Source organism: Microcaecilia unicolor, chromosome 12 (genome assembly GCF_901765095.1).
Source record: "Microcaecilia unicolor chromosome 12, aMicUni1.1, whole genome shotgun sequence".
NCBI lineage: Eukaryota > Metazoa > Chordata > Amphibia > Gymnophiona > Siphonopidae > Microcaecilia > Microcaecilia unicolor.
The window spans coordinates 40,058-66,288 of record NC_044042.1 but is presented as its reverse complement, the minus strand read 5'-3'; the positions used below and the strand labels follow the sequence as shown (position 1 = coordinate 66,288).

Below are 26,231 nucleotides of genomic sequence, written 5' to 3'. Positions count from 1 at the left end.
CCACTCAAATCTTCCTCGGTGAAGACCAAAGCAAAGAACTCATTTAGTTTTTCTGCTATTTTTTGTTTGTCTTCCTTGATCACCCCTTTTACCTCACTTTTTATCCACGCCGGCTGTTGTTTGGTTTTCCGTCCTCCTTTTCTGATACGTGGAATATGTTTGGCCTGGGCCTCCAGGATGGTCTTTTTGAACAGCATCCACGCCTGTTGTAGGTTTCTTACCCTCTCAGTCACTCCTCTAAGTTTTTTTTTTTTACCGTTCTTCTCATTTGATCATAGCTTCCTTTTTTAAAGTTAAATGCTAACATATTTGACTTCCTAGGTTTACCACACCTCTCTTTTTGAAAGCAAATTTCAAAGGTGATCATGTTATGATCACTGTTGTCAAGCGGGGGAAAATAAACTAAAGAAAAATAAAGGGAAACTTTTTTTTTATTTTTACAAAATGAAACAAACTAAGAAAAATATGAAGAAAACTCGCAAGGCACTTCAACAAAAATGGTCAAGGCTCTTTCCTGGGCACACAGAGGACCCATAGAGAATCACTGCGGCTCCTCGTGCACAAGAAAAAGAACTGAGGAGCGCAGTGGATGGGAAGGCATTCAGCACATGCGCACTCAGACATGTGGTGCGCTGGAAGGATCCAGCAAACTTTTTTGCTATTGTAAATGCCGGTTCCCAGGCTGGCGCGGATTGCTGACCACACTGTGAGAATACTACAGCCTGCTTGTCCTCGGAGAATAGTGTAGTCACACATCTTATACTGAATATTAGTGCTTAGCCAGCTAACTCACATATCTCACACCGAATATTGGTGCTTAGGTAGCTAAGTCACACTTCTCACACTGAATATTCACACTTAGCCAGCTAACTCACGCGTCTCACGCTGAATATTAATGCTTAGGCAGCTAAGCGGGGCATAATTGAAAGGGGCGCCCAAGTATTCCTGAGGACGTCCCGGCGAAGGGGCGGGGAAACCCTTATTATCGAAACAAGATGGGCATCCATCTTTCGTTTCGATAATACCGTCAGGGACGCCCAAATCGCGAAATTTACGTCGACCTTAGAGATGGTCGTCCTTAGAGATGGTTGTCCCTGATTTTCAGTGATAATGGAAACCGAGGACGTCCATCTCAGAAACGACCAAATCCAAGCCATTTGGTCATGGCAGGAGCCAGCATTCCTAGTGCACTGGGCACCCTAGGGGGGCACTGCAGTGGACTTCAGAAATTGGTTCCAGGTGCATAGCTCCCTTACCTTGGGTGCTGAGCCCCCCAAAACCCACTACCCACAACTGTACAACACTACCATAGCCCTAAGGGGTGAAGGGAGGCACCTACATGTGGATACAGTGGGTTTCTGGTGGGGTTTGGAGGGCTCACATTTACCACCACAAGTGTAACAGGTATGGGGGCATGGGCCTGGGTCCGCCTGCCTGAAGTGCACTGCACCCACTAAAACTGCTCCAGGTACCTGTATACTGCTGTGATGGAGCTGAGTATGACATTTGAGGCTGGCATAGAGGCTGGCACAAAATATTTTTAAAGATATTTTTTGAGGGTGAGAGGGGTTTAGTGACCACTGGGGGAGTAAGGGGAGGTCATCTGGTCATATCGCCAACTTTTTGTACCTTGATCATAAGAAAAACATGACCAGGTAAAGTCATCCAAGTGCTCGTCAAGGACGCCCTTTTTTTCCATTATGGGTTGAGGACGTCCATGTGTTAGGCATGCCCCAGTCCCGCCTTCGCTATGCTTCCAACACTCCCTCGTGAACTTTGGTCGTTCCCGCGACGGAAAGCAGTTGAGGACGCCCAAAATCGGTTTTCGATTATGCCGATTTGGGCGACCCTGGGAGAAGGACACCCATCTCCCGATTTGTGTCAAAAGATGGGCGCCCTTCTCTTTCGAAAATAAGCCTGTAAGTCACATGTTTTGTGCTGAATATTAGTGCTTAGGCAGCTAAGTCACACGGCAACCGGCAGGGGCAGGCAAACCACCCAAACAAGGATCAAGACTGGAAACAGACAGGATTGGTACAAGCAGGACCGGAACTGAAGCTGAAGACAGCAAGGACTGCAACTGAAGCTGAAGACAGCAAGGACTGGAACAAGCTGGACTGGAACTGAAGCTGAAAACAGGCAGGACTGGAGCAAGCTGGACTGGAGAGGTAGGACTGGAACAGTCAGAACTGGAACTGAAGCTGAAGACAGGCAGAACTGGGACAAGCAGGGATGAGACAAGCAGGACAGAATACTAACAGGGCAGGAACTAAAGCTAAAGACAAAGCAGAGCTGTAGCAGAAGATTACAGACTGGAGACTAAGCAGGAGCAGGCTGGAAATGCAACAAACACACACAGACAAGAACTCATCTGAAGACCTCTGTTGCAAAGGCAAGGCATAAAAATTCCCAGGTGCTTATAAGGGCCTTTACTGATGATAAGAATGAGGCTTGGCTGCAGGAACACCAGAGCGAGGCTTGACTGCTAGAACATCAGAATAGGACTGGATTGATTTCTGGAACACAACTGGGAAACAGGGAAAAAGCAGTCCACAGCGGCCATAGGACCAGGTCACGGGGAGGAGAGGCGAGTATAGGAATGGGGCACGGCCACAACCATAACACTAACTTACACATCTGAATATGAATGCTTAGGCAGCTAAGTGCTATTTAACTGGCCAAAACAGCGCTGAATATTGAGCCCATGGTATTGACTTTGGACCCAATATTCAGACCGCTGGAGACAGCCTGCATAAATGCCGCGATGGACGCTGAGTCTGGATATTCAATGCGAGGCCATTTCCATTGACTGGCATTGAATATCCAGGTTTTGTGGGCCGGCTCAATCTTAACTGGCTAAGTGAATATTCAGCACTGGCCAGTTAAATTTATAGCTGCGAAAGATAGGACTGCTATTTAGGCAGTCCAATTTGGCTGCTAAATTTAGCCAGCTAGCGCTTGAATATTTGCAGATAGCCATAACATATAGACAAGTATTGCCATACTGGGACAGACCAAAGGTCCATCAAGCCCAGCATTCTGCCAAGCCCAGCGCTAACTGCAAATATTCAGCGGAGATAACCAGCTATCTTGTGCTGAATATTAGCAGATAGCCGACTAAATGCTATTTAACCATCCAGGAGCCATTCCTGGTAGATTATAGCGCTGAATATCGGCTGGTATATGTTGAATACTCTGTGCAAAACTCACTCAGTCCAAAAGCTGCTGCCTATTTTTCTCAAAACTGCTGCTGCTGGACTGTCTTTGACCAACATTAATGCCTTCTTTGAGGTCTGCTTCCAAGTAATACATTTTTTGTGTTCTGCGACAGTGTGAGTTGAAGACGTGGTCTCAGAGATCTGCTCCAGAAGAAGGATATTAGCCAAAACAGCAATGTAAGGAAATAAGAGATTGACTATAATTGGGCTCCTTCTTTCTGTTGACCTCTCTGTACTGCAGGGACTGCTTGAGCAAAATTTATACAACTACGTTTATTAAAATTATATTTAAAAATTGTATCATAAAAAGTATGTGATGGATAACTTTGTATAGGTTTTCTAGCTGGGGACATTGATGTTGCCTGTTTAAAGTACTCAAGTATTTATAAAAGTATTGATGAATGCTAAGCCTTTCCTAGAACACATATAGCAGCGTTGCAGAAACGGTTATAGTTTGAGCCATACACAACAGAAAAAAAAAACATTTTATGAATGAAACATCAGTAGGGGATTCAGTTTCACAGTTTATGTGTGTATGGTGCCACTTACATGTACAAGTAAAGATTTTGTACAAGACTGGCTAATTCTGGAGCTGTCCTTTGAAACTCTAACTTTCTCCTCAGGCAGGTTGCTCAAAATGTCTGAGAGGAAGAACTATTCACCCAAAAGCATTCTTATAAAGCCTGGTCCAAATGAGAAGTCAGCCAGGAATTAACATCTATACCTATAAGAAGCACCTTTTCTTAAATTGCTACCAAAATGCCAGATTCAAATCCTACTGTGGCTTCTTGTGATCTTGGGCAAGTCACTCACCCCTCCATTGCTTTGGATACAAACAAATTGTTAGCGCTGTGAGGACAGGGAAATATATATGCTACCTGAATTATTACTGGAAAGGTGTAAGTTAAATCCCAAATCCCTTCCCCTCTCCAATTCACATATATACATTTTATTTTACAATTTAATAAGATTGACACCCATATATACAGGGTGATTTAGATTTAAGGTGACACACTTTCCTGCATACAGGGATTTAATAAGAACAAAGAATCAGACTGTGAAAAGGCTCTAAGATGTGGAGTAATATGCGGTGGTGAAAAATAAATATTCATTGAATACCTTGTGACTGAAAGGATGGCATTCTTCCCCTTCCTGCCCCAGTGGGGTACACATCCTGAGTCCTCGCAGCCAAAGACTGATGGCACAGCAGGTCCTGACTCCACACTGCACATCTCTTTCACATGCCTAGAGGGAGGCCAAAGAAATGTCAATTATACAGACAAAAGTGAAAAATCTGCACAAATTAAATCAGAGAAAATTGGAAAGTGCATTTCAACAGTGAAAATAAATGAATCCACTTAATCAATCAGCAAAGTACGTAATATATAAAATGAAGGCATGTATTCTTATGTTCCATTGAAAATATACTCCCCCCACCCCCAATATTCAGCCGGCGGCAGGCAGTAGTGCTTTGAATGTCCGTCGTCGGCGTTCAACCCACATATTCAATGCCGGGCCATTTCCAGCAACTGGCAATGAATATCCAGGTTTTGCAACACTGCCTAGCCCATAACCAGTTAAGTCGATATTCAGACTTAACCGGCCATGACTTAGCAGGCATAGGTAGGCCTCCTTTTTATGTGGCCTTATTTGCTCGCTAAGCCTGGCTGGTCTAGTTCCAAATATCAGGACTTAAAACGGTGACGCCCCCAACATTGCCGGCTTTTTCCGGTGCTAATCGGGCATTTTCAGTGGTCATAACCAGTTAAATACTTTCCCAGCCAGATAAATAATATTGAAAAGAAGTATGGGGCAATTCTACAGGTTGCCTTCATAGAAGCCTATTCTAAAACAGCACATGAGCACCCAGGTTCCATTATAAAATACAAATGTAACCCGGAACCAGTGTATCTAACATTTAGCTGCCCACAGTTATACCAGCCACAGAGCTCCTAAAAGCGGCAGGGATACATGTAATTTATAGTATTTGATAAGTTACATATGAGTCTTGCCCATGGCTTACTTTTGTGTACAAATCGACAAGCACAGAAGAACAAAAGACCCTTGCACAGGTCAAACTAGCAGGCAAAACACAGTGAAGGTGACACCAGAGATTATGTCAAAGCAAAACGTCCACAAGACTAAAACAGTTCACATCAGGAGTTTTATTGAAAGAATGCAATGACACGAATCGTGTTTCAGCCATGAAGGCCTGCATCAAATAAATGAAAAAATATAAATAAATCAATATACCTTAAAAAAATAACAGCAAATAAGAAACATAAGCAGAGGAAACACAGTGATCTAATGACATATAAAACCATAAAATACCTCTAGTGACACACGTGGTTATATGTGTCAATAATGCTAAAATATGTACAAGTGCGAACAACATGAAAAATGCATACTCTAATACTCTTAAAAACCACATAAACAACATAATGCACACAGAGATATATATATAACTAATATATAAACAATTAAAAGACTAGGGATCACATTGTCTATAAAGCACCAATCAGGTAAATGGATTCGTAAGTGTGAGCATCAAGTATGTACATAAAAGTACGTGTGAACAGACACAACCGCAAGGAAAGAAACAATCACAGTGGAGCTTAACTAAAAATTGGCTATACTGTCCAATGCACTTTATTCAATGGGATTGTTATTGTAAACCAATAGTGATATTGAAAAATCATGTGTGTGGGAAAGTCACTTAACCCTCCATTGCCCCAGATACAAATAAGTACCTGTATATACTAAGTAAACCGCTTTGAATGTAGTGGCACAAACCACAGAAAGGCAATATATCAAGTCCCATCCCCCATCGCCCCCCTTTGTTACTGGTTATATGAAAAGAAAGAAAAAATATTTACTGTAAGTAGAATGGAGGGTGGTATGGACCAATGACGATTTTGGTATGTAAAGCACTGCGTAACCCTAGTAGCGCTCTAGAAATGTTAAGTAGTAGTAGTAGTTGTGGGTAAACTTTAGAACCACAACGTGATACTGCTGAGGTCCTTTTCTATTAAAACAAGAAAAGTGGATGCGATCACTGGATTTTGTGATATTGTTATATATTTGATGAACCAGAACAATTTGCCATATTAATTTGTATAAAATAGTACAAACATGCATTTATGTTTGTTTTGTCCATATTCTAGCCAATCCTTGTTCAAATCTGTCTTGCACATATTGGAGGCAGTTTTATAACTGGCCACCCTCTTTTAGGTTTCCTGATTTCAGTGGGAGCCCTATTCTCTAACAGACTCTGTTATTACCCACAGTTATCTGCTGGCTAAGGCAGCCTTATCGTATCCCGTGAGTTGTGTGTTATGTGAGTTGGAGTGGAGGAGTGGCCTAGTTGTCAGTCTCTGGCTGTCTTCAAGTCTAGGCTTAAAGCCCACCTCTTTGCTACTGCATTCGACTCCTAACCATGACTCTCTTACTCAACACCCTCACTTATCACCCCTACCACTGCAATTTCCCCACCCCTAGCTGTCTGTTCGTCTGTCCAATTTAGATTGTAAGCTGTGTTGAGCAGGGACTGTCTTTTCATGTTAATTTGTACAGCGCTGCGTAAGTCTAGTAGCGCTATAGAAATGTTTAATAGTACTAGTAGTAGTTGTTAGCGCACTGGTCTTGCAATCTAGAGGTGGCCGGTTCAAATCCCACTGCTGCTCCTTGTGATCTTGGGCAAGTCACTTAACCCTCCATTGCCTGAGGTACAAACTTAGATTGTGAGCCCTCCTGGGACAGAGAAATATCCAGTGTCCCTGAATGTAACTCACCTTGAGCTACTACTGAAAAAGGTGGGAGCAAAATCTAAATAAATAAAATGTGTGTAAGTGGCAGTTCTGCCCATACCCTCACATGTGCTACCTGTATGAATGCCCCCTTAACACTAAATGTGATGCCCCTTCCCGAATACTGTTTAGTCGGTTTGCAGCCACTTATGCACGTTAAGTTTTGCACTTATCTGTGAAAATGCTGGTAAGCTGTACAGTTACATATATGTGATACATAATGCTATGGAGGGATGGTCATGTGCCTGTTCAGGATTGGGGGGGAGGGGATTATATTGTTTTCTACTTGTTATTTGGAGTCCAGGTCTAAACGGGCAGCTGATACTTACACATACCTCAGAGGAAGTGTAAAAGCCAACAAAAATGTTCTCTCAAATATGTGTATTTCCCTTGTAAAATGAGAAATGCATGTTTATGTATTAACAACATCCAAACCATGCACCCACCACACCCCCAGGGATACACATGCACATGTGCAAATAGCAGCTTTCTAAACTCATTTGTGTGTTTATGTCATCAACAAATGTAAATATTATTTACACATCTAGATACTTCTAGAACGATTTCCATAGGTGTCCGCATAAAATATCATCATACTAGCTGCTGAAATCGTGGCCAAAATGCAGCCAAATATATTTAGACTGGCTCTGGAGTTGGTGTAAATATTCACATGTAGGTGCTTTATAACCTATGAGGGTGATTTTCAGACCACAGACCAGCTGTTATGACTGTGAGCCCTTGTGCCCCGACTGAGCACGGCTAGGAAGGAGTGACACCGCACTCGGTCAGGCAGCCAGACAACCCCTAGCTTCACCTGGGGAGCGACCGCCGTTCCCTGGGAGTTGAGCCCCCAGGTTCGGGCAGCCACCAGGACTTCTGGAACAGGCGGGGTTGCACGACCACTGACCAGACAGGCAGGCAAACAGACACAGTCCAAAAGCCAGGTAAATCCGTAGGGCAAAGAGTAGTCAAAAACAGTCCAAGGTCAAGGCAGGCAGCAAAACAAGCGAGGTCCGGGAAACAAGCCAAGGTCTGGAACACTGGCACTGAAAGCAAGGAGCACCGGCGTGGACCTCAAACACAATTGAGGCCAAAGCAATGAAGAACTGAAGGCAGGGCCTTAAGTAGTGGAGGAATTAAGCTCAAGCATGTGCAGCTGATTCAAGATGGCTGCCCCCATCAGCAGAGGTGCCTACATCCAAATATGGGCTTCCTTCCTGACCTCGTTACTCCAAGATGGCTGCCCCCTCCTGAGCTAGCCAAGATGGCTGCTGACCTTGATCCAACCAAGATGACGGCTGTCAGAAACAGGAAACAGAAACAGACCCATCCTAGAGAAACCACATCCAAAATAGCCGGCTATCTCAGCCGGACCGCACCTCGCCAGCGAATCGGCCGCGCAGGCCTGTAACCAGGTGAGGAACGTAACACCAGCTAACTTTCATGGTCAGCACTGAGCCTGAATATTCAATGACGGGCCATTTCTGGTGACAGGCATTGAATATCCATTTTATTTTTGGCCAGTTTCAAGATAACTGGCTAAGTCGATATTCAGACTTAGCTGGTTATCTTGAAACCAGCCAAAGATATTCTAGGTTTCATGTGGCCAAATATGGCCACTAAACTTGCTTTAAAAAAAATCGGTTGGTATCACATCTTTATTAAATGACCCAACATGATCTGAGTATCGGCAGAGTGCCTGCGTCAGGGGTCTTTGATGCTGTAAGTTATCTCTTAAAAGGGATCCAATAGAAGAAAATCTATCAAACTAGAATACAAAGATTCCAGGAAAAGTGGGACGCTAAAACACTGTGAAATACACAAATCCTGCATGTCACAGAAACTCTTTTGAGAAAACTTGTTTTAAAAGTATTTCTGCATATCTGCATTGAGTGTCCCCTAGTCTTTGTACTTTGTGAAAGAGTAAAAAAATCTATTCGCTTCTACTTGTTCTACACCACTCAGAATTTTGTAGACCTCAATCATATCTCTATCTCTCTGTTTTTCAAGCTGAAAAGCCCTAAACTCTTTAGTCTTTCCTAATATAAGAGGAGCTCCATTTCCTCTATCATTTTGGTCACTCTTCTTTGAACCTTTTCTAATTCTGCTATATCTTTTTTTCTGATACAGCGATCAAAATGGAACACAAGGTGAGGTCAAACCATGGAGCAATACACAGGCATTATATATTTGTACGTTTGGGAAGCTTGCCAGGTGCCCTTGGCCTGGATTGGCCGCTGTCGTGGACAAGATGCTGGGCTCGATGGACCCTTGGTCTTTTCCCAGTATGGCATTACTTATGTAGTCTTGGTTTTATTTACCATTCATTTCCTAATAATTCCTAGCATATTGTTTGCTGTTTTGACCACCCCAGCACACTGAGCAGAAGATTTTACCGTATTGGCTGCAATGACACCTAGATCTTTTTCTTGGGTGATGACTCCTAAGGTGGAACTTAGCATTAGGTAACTATGATTCGGATTATTCTTCCTAATATGCATCACTTTGCATTTGTCCACATTAAATTTCATCTGCCATTGGATGTCCAGTCTTCCAGTTTCCTAATGTCTTCCTGCAATTTTTCACAATCCACTTGTGTTTTGACAACTTTGAATAGTTTTGTGTCATTTGCAAATTTAATCACCTCACTTGCCATTCCAATTTTCAGATCATTTATAAATATGTTAAATAGCACCGGTCCCAGTACAGATCCCTGTGGCACTCCACTATTCACCCTCCTCCACTGAGAAAAATGGCCATTTAACCCTACCCTCTGTTTTCTGTCCAATAACCAATTTCTAATCCACAAAAGGACATTACCTCCTAACCCATGACTTTTTAATTTTCTCAGGAGTCTCTCATGAGGAAGTTTGTCAAAAGCTTTCTGAAAATCAAGATATACTACATCAACCGGCTAGGTGTTGGCCAGCTCCACCTAATGCCAAAGTCCAGACATGGTCTGACATTGAATATCCAGGAATAACACCGGTGACGGTCAGCAAAATGCTTGCCGCAGCTGTCTGATTATTTACCCCATGGTCTATATTATTTTCTGGATGCTCTTTTTGTTTATTATCTTCTCCTTTTGAATTTAAATACAGTATTTTAGGTATTACTTGTCTACTGCATATCCTATTTTTGTTCCTTAATTATTTTGTTTTTGTAAACCATTTTGCTGTTATTTGTATGAAAGGCAGTATAGTGAATAACCAAATATCTTTATACCACATTATGGGATCCTTTTACTAAGGTGTGCTAATAGATTTAGTGCACACTAATGATTAGCATGTGTTAAATGATAAGATGCCCATTATTCCTGTGGCCATCTTATCATTTAGCGCATGTTAAATCTGTTAGCGCACCTTAGTAAAAGGACTCCTATGTGAGAGAGAAAGTCCCACAGAAATTTATTTATCAGACAGTAAATAGTTTGGTTGCCATGTAAGTTCACTTGAATGCATTTAAATAAAAGATAACAAATAAAGAAAATAACCTATGGTGGTATCTTTTTATTGGACTAACAATATATTTCCTGACCAGCTTCTGGGCGTTAACACTGCTGAGAGTAATGAAACAAATTGTAATAGGATCACAAAATGAAACCCTGATCATTTTTCATGTAAATTGTTAATGATAATTATTTAAATGTTTAAAATTATATTAATCAAACTATATCACAGTATTTATTTTATCTCATTTTTGTTATGGTTCAATCATTTTTATTAATGTTCAACTGTCCAAACAATCATAACATTTCTGTTTTATCCACAATTTTGGTATCACTTAAGTATACATAAACAGAACTCACTCAACTAGAACATCAAAAAAAATTTTCCCCCTTTTTCTCCCCTCCCCTGTAATCCTGTTGGTGTTTCAACCCTACACTCCCCTTTATCTCCCCTCTCCCCTTCCCCTATTGTTTTACAGTTCAAGGTTGCTACAGACTTGAATATCAATGTAGAGATCAATAAAAAGTTCAAATGTTCAACAGGCGGCCTCTTGCCGCCGGGGGCAAGGTCATCCAAAACGGAGCCCATCGTGTTTTAAATCTCTTTCCTGCTGGTGATGAAATGTCTCCCACTCCAACTCATTCCAGGCGCAACAATGTTATCATTTGTGTGCGCCATTGCTGGATACTTGGTTCTGTTGCAGACAACCAATTTATAAGGATAACCTTTTTTGCCATGACAGTGGTCCACACTGCAAAGTCTCACAGACCTTTTGGTGTTGGTTTTCCCAAAGCCGGTTGGCCGAACAACAGTTTGGCGTCCAATTGCCAATTTGCCGTCCACCATCTGCTCACTTGCTGTGTAACTTGTGTCCAAAAACGTTTAATATGTGGGCAGTTCCAAAACATGTGCCCTAAAGTTGCACCTCCCCCCCCCCCCGCACTTAGGGCAGGCGCCATCTGGTGATATTCCCATGTGAAAAGCTCTTCTGGGCGGGATATACCAGCGTACAGCAAATTTATATTGTAACTCCCAGTGTGACTGTGCCCACATTGTCCTTCTTATTGACAAAATGTGCGTTCTGTATAATTCTTCAGGTAGAGATAGTCCCAAGTCCATATTCCATGCTTGAGCTATAGCATTATATTGTAATTCTGGTGCTGTATCTCTGATGTGCCTGTGGTGGAAGGATAGCGGCACCTTCTGTTGTGCAGGGAGTGAAAAGGCATCTGCTAATTCTTCTTGGACATCCTCCGTTAGATCTTCCCATTTCAAACTGTTCACATAGTGCCGCAGTTGATAATAATGAAATATATCAGTATCCGGCAGGGAGAATTCCTTCTGCAAAGCAGGGAATGTTTTAAGCTTCCCTTCTACAGTCAGTACATGATACAGGTAGGTGATCCCTTTAGTCTTCCACACTACAAATCTAGGGTACAGGTTTCCCGGCGGGAAGGAGGGGTTCCCACAGAGTGCCAGAAATGGTGTGACTGTGTGTTTGAACTGATGCAACCTGCACACCCAGCGCCACACCGCTCGCGCGGTGGGTATAATCCCTGTCAATTCAAGAACCTCTGGGATAACACTGGTTCCTGAATGCAACATATGGCTAAAATGAGTCTCCCCAGTCAATTGTAACTCCATGGTTGTTGCTGTGTAGTGTTGTGTATCTCTTTACCAATCTGTTATATGCCTCATCCCTCCTGCTATCGTAATGTGCCTCAAACTGATCAAGCCCAGACCCCCATATTCTGCCGGGATCTGCAATATTGTTAAAGGAGCTCTTAGTTTCTTGCCCTTCCACAAAAATGTTTGCGTGACTCGATTCAACTGTTTTTCATCTTCACTTTTTAAGTATAATGGTAAGACCTGGAAAATATATAACCATCTGGGGATAATGATCATATTAAATAGCGCTATCCGGCCTAGTAGTGATAATGGGTATGTGGACCAGGTGCGTAATGCTGCACTTGTGTCAGTCATTAATTTTGTAACATTGACTTCATACAGCCTGGAAAGATCTTTTGGGATCCGGACTCCTAAATACCTAAAAGAGTCCCCCACCCAGGGGCTTAGCCATGGGTGGGCCTGGGTGGGCCCAGGCCCACCCAGTTTTGGTTCAGGCCCACCCAGCAGTGGAGGCAGCGGAGCGGAGGGAGCAGGCTGAGCTCCGATCCCGCATTTGCCTCCCTCTCTCTCACGGCAGCATAGGTGCCCCGTATAAGAGGCTTGCCCGCCACTGCCCCGCCCCCCGCCGCCGCTGCCCGCCGTACCTCCTCGCCCCTTCTTCCACCATGTCCAGCAACCCTCCTCTCCCCTTCTTCCACCATATCCAGCAACCCTCCTCTCCCGTCTGCCCTGTTTCCTTCCTGCCCCCCCCCCCCCGCCATACCTTTAAATATTATAGTTTTGCTGGAGTCGCGGGCAGCCGGCATTGAAGACATCGGCAGGCTTACGCCGGTTCCAGCAGCCTTCCCTCTTCCCTCGTTGCAAGTTGGATGATGGCTCCGCCCTCTTCTGACGTATTTCCTGTATCTACGAGGGCGGAGCCATCATCCGACTTGCAACGAGGGAAGAGGGAAGGCTGCTGGAACCGGCGTAAGCCTGCCGATGTCTTCAATGCCGGCTGCCCGCGACTCCAGCAAAACTATAATATTTAAAGGTACGGCGGGGGGGGCAGGAAGGAAACAGGGCAGACGGGAGAGGAGGGTTGCTGCACATGGTGGAAGAAGGGGAGAGGAGGGTTGCTGGATATGGTGGAAGAAGGGGAGAGGAGGGTTGCTGGATGGAGGGAAGGGGAGAGGAGGGTTGCTGGATATGGTGGAAGAAGGGGAGAGGAGGGTTGCTGGATGGAGGAAAGGGGAGAGGAGGGTTGCTGGACATGGTGGAAGAAGGGGAGAGGAGGGTTGCTGGATGGAGGGAAGGGGAGAGGAGGGTTGCTGGACATGGATGGAGGGAAGGACAGGGGAGAGGAGGGTTGCTGGACATGGATGGAAGAGAGGGAAGGGAGAGAGAAGAAATGCTGGACATGGATGGAGGGGATGGAAGAATGAGGAAGGAGATGAGATGAGGGAAAAGGAAGAAAGGAGAAAAACTGCACATGGATGAAGAAAATAGGCAGAAGCTGGATCCACTAGACAGTCAAGTCTGCAGAGGACCCAGCTTTTACTTATAGATATAGAGCAAGAAATGAAGAAGAAAGGAGGAAAGTAAAGAAATAAATAGAAAGGAAGCCCTGGAAACGGAGTTAAGAGGACAGATAGCAGCAGAATTGGATACTGGGCCAGCATGATCAGAAAAACAGTCACCAGACAACAAAGGTAAAAAAAAATCATTTTATTTTCATTATAGTGTTTGGAATATGTCCACTTTGAGAATCAGGTGCTCAACAATAAAAGTTTATATTTATTTACTTATTTATGGCATTTTATCCCACATTAAACATGAATTAAATTGGAACCTGGGATCATTTAATTTTTTTTTCCTGGAGACAGTAATGCATTGCCCCCCCCCCCCCCCAGGCTCTCTCCCCGGCTATAGCCAGCTCTGCAATTTTGAGGGGAGGTGCACAGGTGGATGGGGGGGGTGCAGAGGTGGACCGGGGAGAGAGCCTGTTGTTAAACATTTACCAGCACACCACTATCTAGTGCCCACCCATCCAACCTGTTGGCCCACCCAAAAATTGACTTCTGGCTACGCCACTGCCCCCACCCATGATAAGGGGAATTGATTTTTCCAAGATGCATTGTCTTCCCCCGTTATGTTGAGTACCTGTGTTTTCTGAACATTAAGGGTGAAACCCGATAGTACCCCAAAACCCTCTATGATGGAAAGCAGATTTGGTAGGGAGTCTCTAGGATTTTGCCAACACTTTTACCAGCTCTCCACCCACTTCTATCCCCTCCACCTCTCTTCCCCTCTGGATAGTCTGGTTAATAGGCTCTATTGTTAGTATAAATAGTAATGGAGAGAGGGGGCACCCCTGTCTGGTACCTCTGCTCACTGGGAACACTTCTGTTTTCACTCCATTGATACTTATTAATGCTTTGGGATCTGCATATAGTGTCTGAATCGCCTGCAGGAACCAGCCTCGAAATCCCATGTGACCCAACACCCCGAACATATATTGCCAGTTTACTTTATCAAAAGCCTTTTCGGCGTCGAGGCTAACCGCCAAAGCTGGTGTTTCCCGCTGTTGGCAGTGTGCCATGGCTAGTAACAATTTTCGCATGTTTTTAACTATTTGTCTGTTTTGTCATTTTTGTTATTAAATAGAAAAATATTAAAGATTTTGGGTCCGATATTCAGGTACCAGCGGACAGTGCATTTGCTGGACACCTCCGGTGTTAAACCTGTATATTCAATGCTGGGTCATATCCAACATTTATTTTAGCCATTAAAAAGTTAACTGGCTATGCCGATTTTCAATGCTAACCAGTTAACCTTTTAGCGGTCAAAAATAGGTTGTTATTTATTTTGACCACTCAGCATAGATGGTCTGGTGCTGAATATCCGTGTCTAATCCGCTATGTCACGCAGCTAGCCACTAACTGGGATATTCAGTGGGAGATGACCGGTTATCTCCCCCTGAATAACCATAGTTAGGTGCTTAAATGCTATTTAACCGACTGGGAACCATTCCTGGCCAGTTAAATACTTTTCAAAATCTGGGGGTGGGGGGGAAGTGTTGATTTTATATTGTTGGTGTTGTGAATTTATGACACTGCAATACTGCAATTCCAAAAAGATTCTTTACCTAGTTAAGATATCTTGAGTGGAAAAATTGTGAAGTAGTTGTATAGAATTATATGTAAAGCAGTCATATGGATTTAATAAGATACAACTTAAATAAAGGAACATTTATAGCACAAAAGAAATCATTATTAATCTAACTATGTTGTGACAAAATCATTTTCTTTTAAATATTGTGACACAGTATATTGTGGGCTAAGAATAAGATTGAAAATGAGTTATGTATGACAAAGGAATGTTAAAAGCAGAAAATTGATACTAGAAAGAAGTATAAAGATAATTTAGAGTTGATAAGTCATTGAGCAGGATATGAAGATACTGCTATATTCACTATACAATGTACAGCAGTTCTAAAGAGCAATTACAGGTAACAGAGAAAAGGAAATTTAATTCTTTCTGCATGGTATTTTAGGGATTAAAACTCCTCCAGCACTGGAAAAAAAACTGTCTTGAATTATTAACAGAGAGAACAGATTCCATTTTCTGTATGTTGTATATTCTTTTTTATTTACTGGATTGATTATTTAATGGATCTCCAAAGGGTTCTTTTATCAAGCTGCAGTAAAAGGACCCCTGCGTTGACGTGTGGGTTTGCCCCTTTTACAACAGCAGGTAAAAAGTTAACCACTTGCCTTATGGCCATTTCCCAGGGAAACCCATACCGTCACCTAAGGGGCCCTTTTAGTAAGCCATGTAGGCGCCTACGCGCAGCCAGTGCACGTGAATTTGGAGTTATTGCCTGGCTAGCGCGTGGCCCTGGCAGTAATTTCATTTTTGGTGTGCGTCTGCTAAGCTCGCCGGAAAATAATTTTTATTTTCTGGCACATGGCAGAAACCGAGCAGTAATCACCATTCTATGCACATAGACGATTACTGCACTGTTAACACATGAGACTTTACCGCTAAGTCAATGGCTGGCATTAACGTCTCAGACCCAAAATGGACATGTGCCAATTTTTATTTTTCCACATGTCCATTTTCGGCAAAAATGTTAAAAAGACCTTTTTTACAGGCACGCTGAAAAATGGATCTGCACGCACCGAAAACACGCGCCTACACTAGTGCAGTCCATTTTTCGGTGCACCTTAGTAAAAGTACCCCTAACCCAGCAACATGTGACGCTGATTACCGCCAGGTAAGCCCCCAGCACCAAAAATGTAAAAATATTTTTGAAGTACTGGAAACAGCTTGCAGTGGGGGCAGGGATTACCACCAGGCTCCTGCGTGGTAGTGCTGGATTGCCACAGGGCACATCTGTGGTGGGCTTGCTGTGCTTTAAGTAAAAGGGTCCCTAAGTAAGGAACAGAAAACTGTACATCAATATAATAAACATTAAAAACTTTAAAGATGATGATCAAGATAAAATTTTTGTCTAAGCCGTACTTTCTGTCTACGTCATGCAGCTGTTTCAGTTCAGTTTCTTGATTTTAATTGTGTATTACTGGAAATTCACCTTTTTTCTTTTATTCTAAAGTTAAAAGTCATAAAAGGAATACTCTTTTTAAAGAAATCACTGTGTTGGCCATTACACAATCAGATAATGAGTTTATTTTTAAGAATTGTGCAGATAGATTAAAACAGGTTTAAAAAATATCAGATTCAGAGAAGCTGTGATTGAAATGTCTGATTCTGCTTTTTCCTGGTTTATTAAGTCCTATTTATTTTATATGCAGACAAGTAGAAAGCTTTAATCAGTCACTAAATATTTTAGATATAACATTACTGACATTCATGGAAGCAAAAGAAGATATAAAATACCTAACAGTTTATGCAATCTTGTTATCAATATCAAATAATTTTATAGATGAATTTTATATCTTCTTGATTTTCATTGTTTATTATTATTTGATAAATGTTAAAAATATTGAACATAAAAACTGGACTCAAGTTTAACAAATCTTTTCTTAGCTGTTTAATATTAGGCTGCCTGAAAATACCCTAAGGTAACAAAATCATTGTTTGAACGCTAGAAAGCTTTACTTCTAATGTCATATGACTGCAGGCTCTTTTCAACATATGAAAATCTTTGCCCTTTACATCAGTTTTACAATGCAAACCATAGCAAAGAAATATAGTATTCAGACTTCAATATCTGGATTAAACAAACAAAAAAAAAATCTTACCCCAGTGATGACAGCACATCTGGCAAAAGTTATTAGAACCAGAAGGACACAGACTTGAATTGCAGTTTTCATGATTATCAGTAGAATGCCAGGCGACTCTGCACTGTCATGAGCCAGGACGGCTAGCCACGGAATCTGCTTTTCTCCCTGCTGTCCTCTTTATCAGATCAGTTAACATCTGCCTCCTGACTTGGCATGTAATGGAGTTAGCTCTTTCAGGCTCTTTCAGTGATGTGTTAAGCTGAAACTTTAAATTGGTTTTAGAAATCATAACCAAATTTGCTTGTACAATCCAACATTTGTGTTATGATAAATATATATTTTCAATAAAATTATGTATCATATATAAATTATTACAATTTTCAAACTGACTGCATCATGATGAAATCCTCATGTACTTTTTTTTACCTATGGGATTTGCACCAGTTTTTAAATGAAACATATATACCTGTTTTTTTCTAAGGGTTCACTTTTGATGAAAACATATGCAATCTATAGGGGTACATTCATCAAATATTTCCCACATGTAAGTCATTTTTTCACATAGGAAGTATTTTTTAATAAAATTGTGTGGGTATATATGCACGTGTGCTAATAAGAGCACATATACTTTAATATGGACTACACATAAGCAATTCCAGAGGCAGGTGTATGGGAAATCTGAGGCAGATCTACGAACATGCATATGCACAATAAAATTTAACTATTTATGGTACATTTCTACCCCACATTTTCCCACACATGCAGGCACAATGTGGCTTACATAAGATTAATAACATAAATACACAATACAGTAAGAGGTATGGTAAGAGACATTAAGCAGGGAAATATGTGAGTAGCCACAGAGGGTCCCAGCAGAAAGGTGCCTCTGTGTAATTTCTGTACTACTAGGGATTATTCTAGGAGCCTGTTTATATTACCTTTGTAAAACAGGCATAAAATTGTCACATTTAAAAAAATATTTTAAAACATTTTCTGCATTCAAGGCATGTTTTACACATGGGACATAACTTATAAAATGTCATGAGGATATAGACGTGTAAAAATACAACATACTGAAAGATAATGCCTATTTTTACATGCTCTGTGTGCAGGTACGGTGATGCACATCTTATTTTAAATATACTGTGTAATTCCGCATCTCTATTCTGCTAGTGAGTGGTGTGGAATATACATGGTAGTGGTGATTACCACCAGCTCTACAGACACTGCTGACACTCAGCTTCACCGATGTAGCTATATACTGCAGTTTACTTAAGGACAGCTTTTGTCCTGTTCTGAACTAAATTGCATTCACAGAACAGAACGCCTGTGAAGAACGTGCAGGGCTCATAGTGGACAAATGTATGACAATGGATAGAATACATCCTACAACAATGACTTGCAATAGTGTAGGAACGGGTTTTGAGCATGCAGCGATCCATTTTTCAGTGCACGTGTAAAAAAGGCCTATTTTATATTTTTGCTGAACATGGACGTGCAGCAAAATCAAAATTGCCGCGTGTCCATTTTGGGTCTGCGACCTTACCACCAGCCATTGACCTAGTGGTAAATACTCACTTGGTAACTGGGCGGTAATGACCCATGTGCGACAAATGCCACTTCGCGTGCATCCGATATGCACATCCAAAAATAAAAATTATTTTTCAGATGAACGTATCGGACACGTGCCAAAAATGAAACTACCGCAACAGCCACACGGTAGCCGGGCGGTAACTCCATTTTGGCAGAAGTTGGGTACGCATAGACGCTTATGCAGCTTAGTAAAAGGAGGCAGCTCAGAGAGGGTCAGGCAGGACCAATGAAGGATTTGTTTAATAGATCCCTGGAGTGGGAGAAATTCCACATGTTTGCAACAAGACAGCCATGCTCCCTTTTCACCAAAGTGGTAACAAAAACAAAAAGGTAGGAGTAACCTAGAGGGGCATAATCGAACGTCGCCGGCCAAATAGATCACCGGCGATCTATGTTGGCGGCGGCGCTACAGCTGGCCAGAACCGTATTATCGAAAAAGATGGCCGGCCATCTTTTTTTTCAATAATACGGTTTAGCCCGGCCAAATGCTTTGGAGTTCGCCGGGTTTGAGATGGCCGGGTTTGTTATTCAAGGCATTTGGCCGTGGGAGGAGCCAGCATTTTTAGTGCACTGGCCCCCCCTGACATGCCAGGACACCAACCAGCCACCCTAGGGGTCACTGCGGTGGACTTCAGAAAAGCTCCCACGTGCATAGCTCCCTTACTTTGGGAGCTGAACCCCCCCAAACCCACTACCCACAAATGTACTGCACCCACTAAAATTGCTCCAGGGACCTGCATACAGCCTCTAGAACTTATTGCTGCTGTATAACTTTGGCACACCAGTTCACACCTGAAGACTAATCTCTCTGAAAAAGTCCTTTCTTGAAATAACCACGTTTACTCACAGTTAACTGCAGATCAGAGGTTGTGCCCCACTGGCAAAGAGTCCCCTGGTACTAAGATTAGCAGTAGGTCAGAGCTGGCACAAAGGTGTACAATGCCCTCTTTCAGCACCATTCAAGGTTAGAACTACGTTCTCTGACGTGGGTAACACAGGAAAGGGAACTAAAACTGTCTTACAAAAATGGCCACTACCGCATAGACTACAACAGGAAACAAAACAGGGCACACTCTGACCCAGTTAGCAGGGGGGAAAAGCACCATGGGAGTAGAGCCCAGTACCCTACACCCACCACAATGCATTGCTAATGTGACTCTGCAGGGCAACTAACAGAAAAGGTGTCACACTCACCCGAGAGCCACATCGCAACCAGGGAAAGGCTGTCGGAGGATACAACACATTCTGCTGTCATGGAGGTGGGTACGTATTTGAGGCTGGCAAAAAAGATTTTTAGTTTTATTTTTTTAGTATGGAAGGGGGTTGGTGACCACTGGGGGAGTATGGGGAGGTCATCCCCCATTCCCTCCAGTGGTCATCTGGTCAGTTGGGGCACCTTTTTGAGGCTTGGTCGTGAAAATAAAAGGACCAAGTAAACCCGGCGAAATACTGCTTAACGCTGCTTTTTTTTTCATTATCGGTGAAAGCCGGCCATCTGGTAGCCACGCCCATGTCCCGCCTTCGCTAATCTACCGATGCCCCCTTGAACTTTCGCCGGCGAAGCGACGGGAAAGCGGCGATTCTGTCAAAAATGCTGCTTTCGATTATACCGATTTTGCCGCTTTTAAGAAATCGCCGGCCATCTCTCGATTTGTGTCGGAAGATGGCCGGCGATCACTTTCGATTATAAGCTGGATAGTAACATAGTAGATGACGGCAGAAAAAGACCTGCACGGTCCATCCAGTCTGCTGAGGTGGAAGGAGGTGTTTCAGAGAGCTCTGCAGACTTCCAGTGGGAGGAGAGTGAGGCCTAGCTCCCTCCCCAAGGATGTGGAGGGCCTCTGGGGAGCGTTCCCCAGGACAGGCCCAGGCCATGCGGCCTCTTGGGCTCAGGGACCAGAGGGTCAGGAAAAGCGGTCCCCTCCCTTGCAGTGCCGCAGGGAGGAGGGAAAGGAGCCCTGTGGATAGAAGAGGGCCAGACTCTAAGGGAGGAAGCCGGACTGGTACCCCCCTCGCGGCCGCATGACGTCCAGCAGGTGAGGGGGGGAGAGAGCTGGCGGAGGCCCTAGAGAAGAGCTGGTCTGAGAAGGAAAGAGTGGTAATGGAGATCTGTCAGGAGGCCCTGCTGGAGGTGGAGGAGGAAGGCAGTGAGGACAGTGACGATCTAGAGGAGGAAGAGCTTGTGGACTACTGCCAGGATCCAGAGGACCCGGCCAGTGGCATAATTAAAATGGTGAAGAGAATTAAAAGTACGGAGAAGGAGGTGATGGACCTGGGGAAGCGAGTCAAAATGGCAAAAGCCCTGAGCAGGATGGCCCCAGCAGAGCATCGCAAGACCTATATGAAAGAGGAAACCAGGCTGCTTAGGCTTCTCCAGAAAAAAGAACATCTGCTGAGGGCCCTGAGGAAAGGCCCTGGAAATCCTCTGAGAGAACTCTATATCAACAGAGACAGGATGGCCTCGGGGGGACAGGCCCCGTCAGCCTCGGTATAGTGGAAGCAACAAACAGAGCAGGAAGGAATCAGCCCAGGCTTTGGACCCCAGAACATTGAAGCATCAGGGGAGCTGCCAGGAACAAGCACCCAAAATACATTAAAATTCATGCAATACCTTGCTAGTCAGTCGGGGCCTCTGCAGGCAGCTTCTGGAGTAAGCAGGACTGAAGGTGGGGCTGTGGAAGCCTCATTGAGAGCACCTGAGTGTGGGAGAGCAGAACAGGAAAAAAACTTTAACACTAAGACTTTTCACATTGTTGAAACAGAGGCTGGAATTTCAGGAGAGAGACCTTTTTCCACAGAAGTGGTGGTGGAAGTTGAAACAGAGAACTTACCTGGAGAAGAGGCAAGGGGTAGGCAGAGGCAATTGCAGCCACAGGTTGTCCTGTTCCCATTGCCTGTAGTAGGAGCAGACGGCAAGGAAAAAGTGCCTGCCCCAGCACAGCCTGGGAGGCCTCACCCACAAAGCTCTGAGGAGCAGGATGTTCCAGCCAATCAGCCTGCAGCAGGGCTAAGGACTGAAAGTGGAGCTGTTCCAGCAGGGAGCTGCCTCTTAAAGGAGAATGCAGGAAGAAAGGCAGGTGAAGACAAGGAGTGGTTTTCGATAGAGAAAGCACAGGAGGCCACACAGTGTTCCCCACAAAAAGGTTCAGAATGGCAAGGAACTGCGCTGCCGGGTGGCAGGATGCCACGCCCGCCCAGCACATTGGAGCAGGAGGCGCCAGCCAATTGGGCTGGAGGAGCAAGGATGGCCGCTGAGGAGAATGCTACAGCGCAGGAGGATTCCCCACGTTTGGGAGAGCGAGTGGTGCTGGAGTGCGGGAAGCCACTCTTACTTGGCAAAACGGCAGAGCAGGAAGTCCCAACGAAGCAGAACGCCAGAGGGGAGACCAGTTCCCAGGAAAACAGTGGGCCCGCACAGGGAAAGCTGGAGCAGCACGTTGCAAGGAGGGACCCAGCAAAGAGAGCAGGTTCCGGGGGGGGGGGGGGGGGAGGAGCGGGAGGTGTTTGCCTTGCAGTGTGCGCCAGAAGGAAACTTGACTGGTACCTTTGACTTTGAAGTTGGCCAGGCTGCAGGGGTGCGAGCCAGGGGGAAGTGTTCGGGCCGGGAGGGGAGGGTTGGCTCGGTGGGAGGGGGTCAGGGGCATTGGGAGGGAAACAAGTATTTAGGGAAACCTGTTCTCACTGTCTCTAGCGAACGTGTTGAAGGGGACAATGGGAGGTTTTTTGCTGCAGGGGAAATGGTACAGAAGGACACTGTGAAGGCAGGGGATGTGCAAAGTCTGCTGATAGAAGGGAGAGAAGGGAGGGAGGCTGAGAGGGGGGGGCAAGAGAGAGAGGGGGGTATGGCGCAGCAGGAGCAGGGGGGTCTCAGTGCAGGTAATGGAGGAGGGGGACGGTGGGGGGGTGCTCCATCCTTTGCGGCGGTAGTAGGTGGGAGGGGCGGGCGCAGGGGGAATGGGGGGAGCAGGAAGCATTGGGGAAGGATGGGGGGAGGGTGGGGGGGGGGCCAGGTTCCCAAAAGGAGGAATGTGATTCAGTTAAGGTGGGTGGGGGAGGAGGGATGCCAAGTAGGGATGAGGCCCTGAAGTTGGTCCTGGGTTTAGGATTTCTCCCAGAGGACCTCTATGCCTGTATCCACCCGGTGAATATCCCAGAATATGATGTTAGTTTTCTGACCCAGCGAGGCATGGAGGTCTTCTGGGAGAAATACGAGGGGGTAAGGGGGAAAGGGGATTGGAGAAACTTTAGGGCCGTACCGATCAGCAGACCTGACCTGGTGCAGGTAACCCTGCTGGTCCGAAATGAATCCATCTCAGGGGCAGACCTGGCCTTCTGGCTACAGCGGTACGCAGAATTGCGTACCCTCTTGTCCAAGCTCCCTGACCCCAGTAGGGTGTGGGCGGGAGGATGGTGGGAGGATGGCGCAGGTAAGGCTGAAGCAGGCAGGGCACGTGACCCAGCACATTCCCTCTGCGGCGTTCATTGGCAGGGATCGGATCCTCTGCTTTTACAAGGGGCAGCCGCGGCAATGTCACAAGTGCGGGTCATTCAGACATTTTAGTATGTCGTGCCCAGTACGGCAGTGTGGGAAGTGCGGGTCTAAGGAGCATCCTACGGAGTCTTGTGCATCTATCCGGTGTAATTTGTGTGGGGGTCTGGGGCATGCATTCAGAGCTTGCCCTTGGGCCTCCCATAACGGGGGAGAGGAGGACATGGGAGGGGGCAGTCCAGTTCAGAGGGAGAGGGGGGGAGTGAATGTAGGGCGAGATCAGGTTCCCGGGGGGGGGGGGAAAGGAGCTGCGGAGGGACAGGGAGTGGGAGGTGGGGGAGGGCTGGGGGAAGGGCGGAAGCGGCAGGACGGGGCAGATGAGGGTTGGACGCGGGTGTCAAAAAAACAACGGAAGGTGACGGGGGTACGGGAGGAAGGGGGAGGGGAGGCAGGAATGGGGATAGAAGTAGAGAACAGATTTAGGGGATTGGAAGATAAGGGAGGGGGTGACGAACTGGCAGGAGAGGAAGGAGAGGATGGGGTGAGCCGGCAGGATGGGTTGGAAAGCATGGCAGATGCTGGAAAGGGAACAGCGGGTAAAAGGAAGAAGAAGAAGAGGGAGAAGGTTTTGAGAGACGAAGAGGAGGAAATGGTAGTGGAGGAGGTCGGGGAGGTGGGGGGCAGATTGGGGGGGCTGAAGGGAGGGTGGGGGAGAAAAGGAGGGTAGGACAGGAGGCAGGGATGAAGGCAAGAGAGGAGAGGGAGGATGGGCTGGAGGCAGGATGATGGCGGGGGTCGAAGAAGGGGCGGGAGAGGGGGCAGGGGGGGAGGGTCAGTGGACGACTCCCAAGGAGGGAGGGAGCTGGGCGAAGAAAAGAGGAAGAAGGGGAGGAAGAAAGTAAGGAAAGGGGGGGGGCTTTTTGAGCTAGGGGTCCGGGACTGGGCGGACGAGGAAGGGGAGGGGGAAGGGGAAGGGATCCCTGGAGGTAGTATGGAGCAGAGGGAAGGTAGCCAGGAGGGCGGGGGGTATGGAACGGCACAATGATGGCGGGACTGCTGTTAACATTCGCCACACTTAATGTGGCTAGTGTCGCCTCCCAGAGGGCGAGATGCTTGGCGTTCGATGGCCTCTCTGCCGTAGCGGCGGACTGTTTTCTTCTGCAGGAGACCAGGCTGCGAACGCTGGAGGAGGTTCGGCGGGCAAAGCAGGCCTGGAGATGGGGGCCCTCTATTTGGGGTCTGGCAGGGGAACGGTATGGGGGGATAGAAATCCTCTTCAAAACCTTTAAAGTAGAGATCCAGAGGGTGGTGGAGCTGGGAAATGGGAGGTGTCTGGTGTTAGATGTGAGATTGCGGGGGGTGGCTTTGCGGGTGATTAACATCTACGGGCCGCAAAGCAAACGGGGAAGGGCAGCACTGTTTGGGAAAATTCGGCCGTACCTTTACACCTCACAGCAGCTAGTGTGGGGGGGGGGGGATTTTAACACAGTCCTGAGGAAGGAGGATAGGGGGGGAGGGCGGCGCAAGTAGGTTACGATGGGGTACGGCTAGCAGGGATCATGAAGGGAGCGGGATTGGTGGACGCGCACATAGAGTTTGGTGGTGGGACGCAGGGTTTCACTTTTGCCCGGGGCACTTGTAGAAGTAGAATCGACCGGTTTTTAGTTCGGGGAGGGGCGTGTGGGAAGGCACCAAGGGTGGTAGAGGTTGATTTCTCAGACCACAAGATGGTGCTGGTCGAGCTGGGGGGAGGGGGGATTCACGGATTGGGGAAAGGATTGTGGCGTTTAAATCAGAAATGGTTGAGGGAGGGGGTGTTGTACCAGGAGTATCTGGAGTTTCTGGCAGACCAGGTATCCATTCAGGGTGTCTTCCCTTCCCTAGGGGACTGGTGGGAAGTTTTGAAACACCGCACCAGGGGGTTCTTTCTCCATCAGGCGAGGAGGCAGGGGAGGAGGTCACCCAGCTAGGAACTGCTCTGAGGAAGCGAAGGGACAATTTGATTTCCAGGGGAGGGAGGAGGGAGGACATTGAGGCCTTGCAGCAGGAGGTGGAACGGGTACAATACAATCGGTACTCTTCCCTCGTCTATGAGCGGGACTTCGGGAAGCTGCTCAGCCCGAACCCGTATGACTGCTGTAAGGAAAGAAGGGAGAGGAGGGTGGTAGAGGGGTTAAGGGATGAGGGGGGGACGCTCCAGCAGTCTAGGGAAGGTATCTTGCAGGTGGTGGGGACCCACTTTGGGCGGGTCTTTTTGGACCAACGGTTGGGGGAGGAGGCCATGGAGAGGTACATTGAGGAAACCCCAGGGGTGGGTAAGGGGGGGCCTCATCTTCGGGCCTTGCTGCGGCCGTGGACGCTGCGGGAGGTACAGGAGGCCATTGGGGCCTTGCGGCGCAGGACGGCGCCGGGGCCAGACGGACTCCCGGCAGAGTTCTACCAGCGGTTTAGGGATCAGTTGGCGCCAGTCTTGTTGGCAATCTGGGAGGCGGCACGAACAGGGGGATCCTTGCCTGAGTCGATGGGGGCATCAGCTTTGGTCCTCCTTAGCAAAGGCAAGGACCCCCAGGATGTGGCAAATTGGCGGCCGATTGCACTTCTGAACACCGACCGGAAGATCTTCGCTCACATGCTCCTTGCCCGCATGAGGAAGATCTCCGGGGAAGTGCTGGCAGCCCCGCAGGGGTGTGTGGTCCCGGGAAGGGGGGTGCTGGAGGCAGTGGCCTGGGTGAGGGAGGGCCTGGAACGTAGTCGGGTGGGAGAGGGCAGGCTGGTCGTGGCCTTGGACCAGGACAAGGCTTTCGACCGAGTGCAGTGGG

At 46.1% G+C, this 26,231-nt stretch overlaps 1 protein-coding gene across 1 annotated transcript in view; it reads right to left on the bottom strand.

Moving 5' to 3' along the window:
• Nucleotides 1–17,592, bottom strand: part of PROK1 (prokineticin 1) — a 50,228-nt gene extending 32,636 nt beyond the window's left edge. The window contains exons 1-2 of the mRNA XM_030221443.1: nt 17,349–17,592; nt 4,338–4,463 (exon numbers count right to left, since the gene is read on the bottom strand). Of these exons, the coding sequence (XP_030077303.1) occupies nt 4,338–4,463; nt 17,349–17,420 (198 nt within the window). The 5' untranslated portion in view covers nt 17,421–17,592. The remainder of the gene's footprint in view (nt 1–4,337; nt 4,464–17,348) is intronic.
• Nucleotides 17,593–26,231: the final 8,639 nt, after the last annotated feature.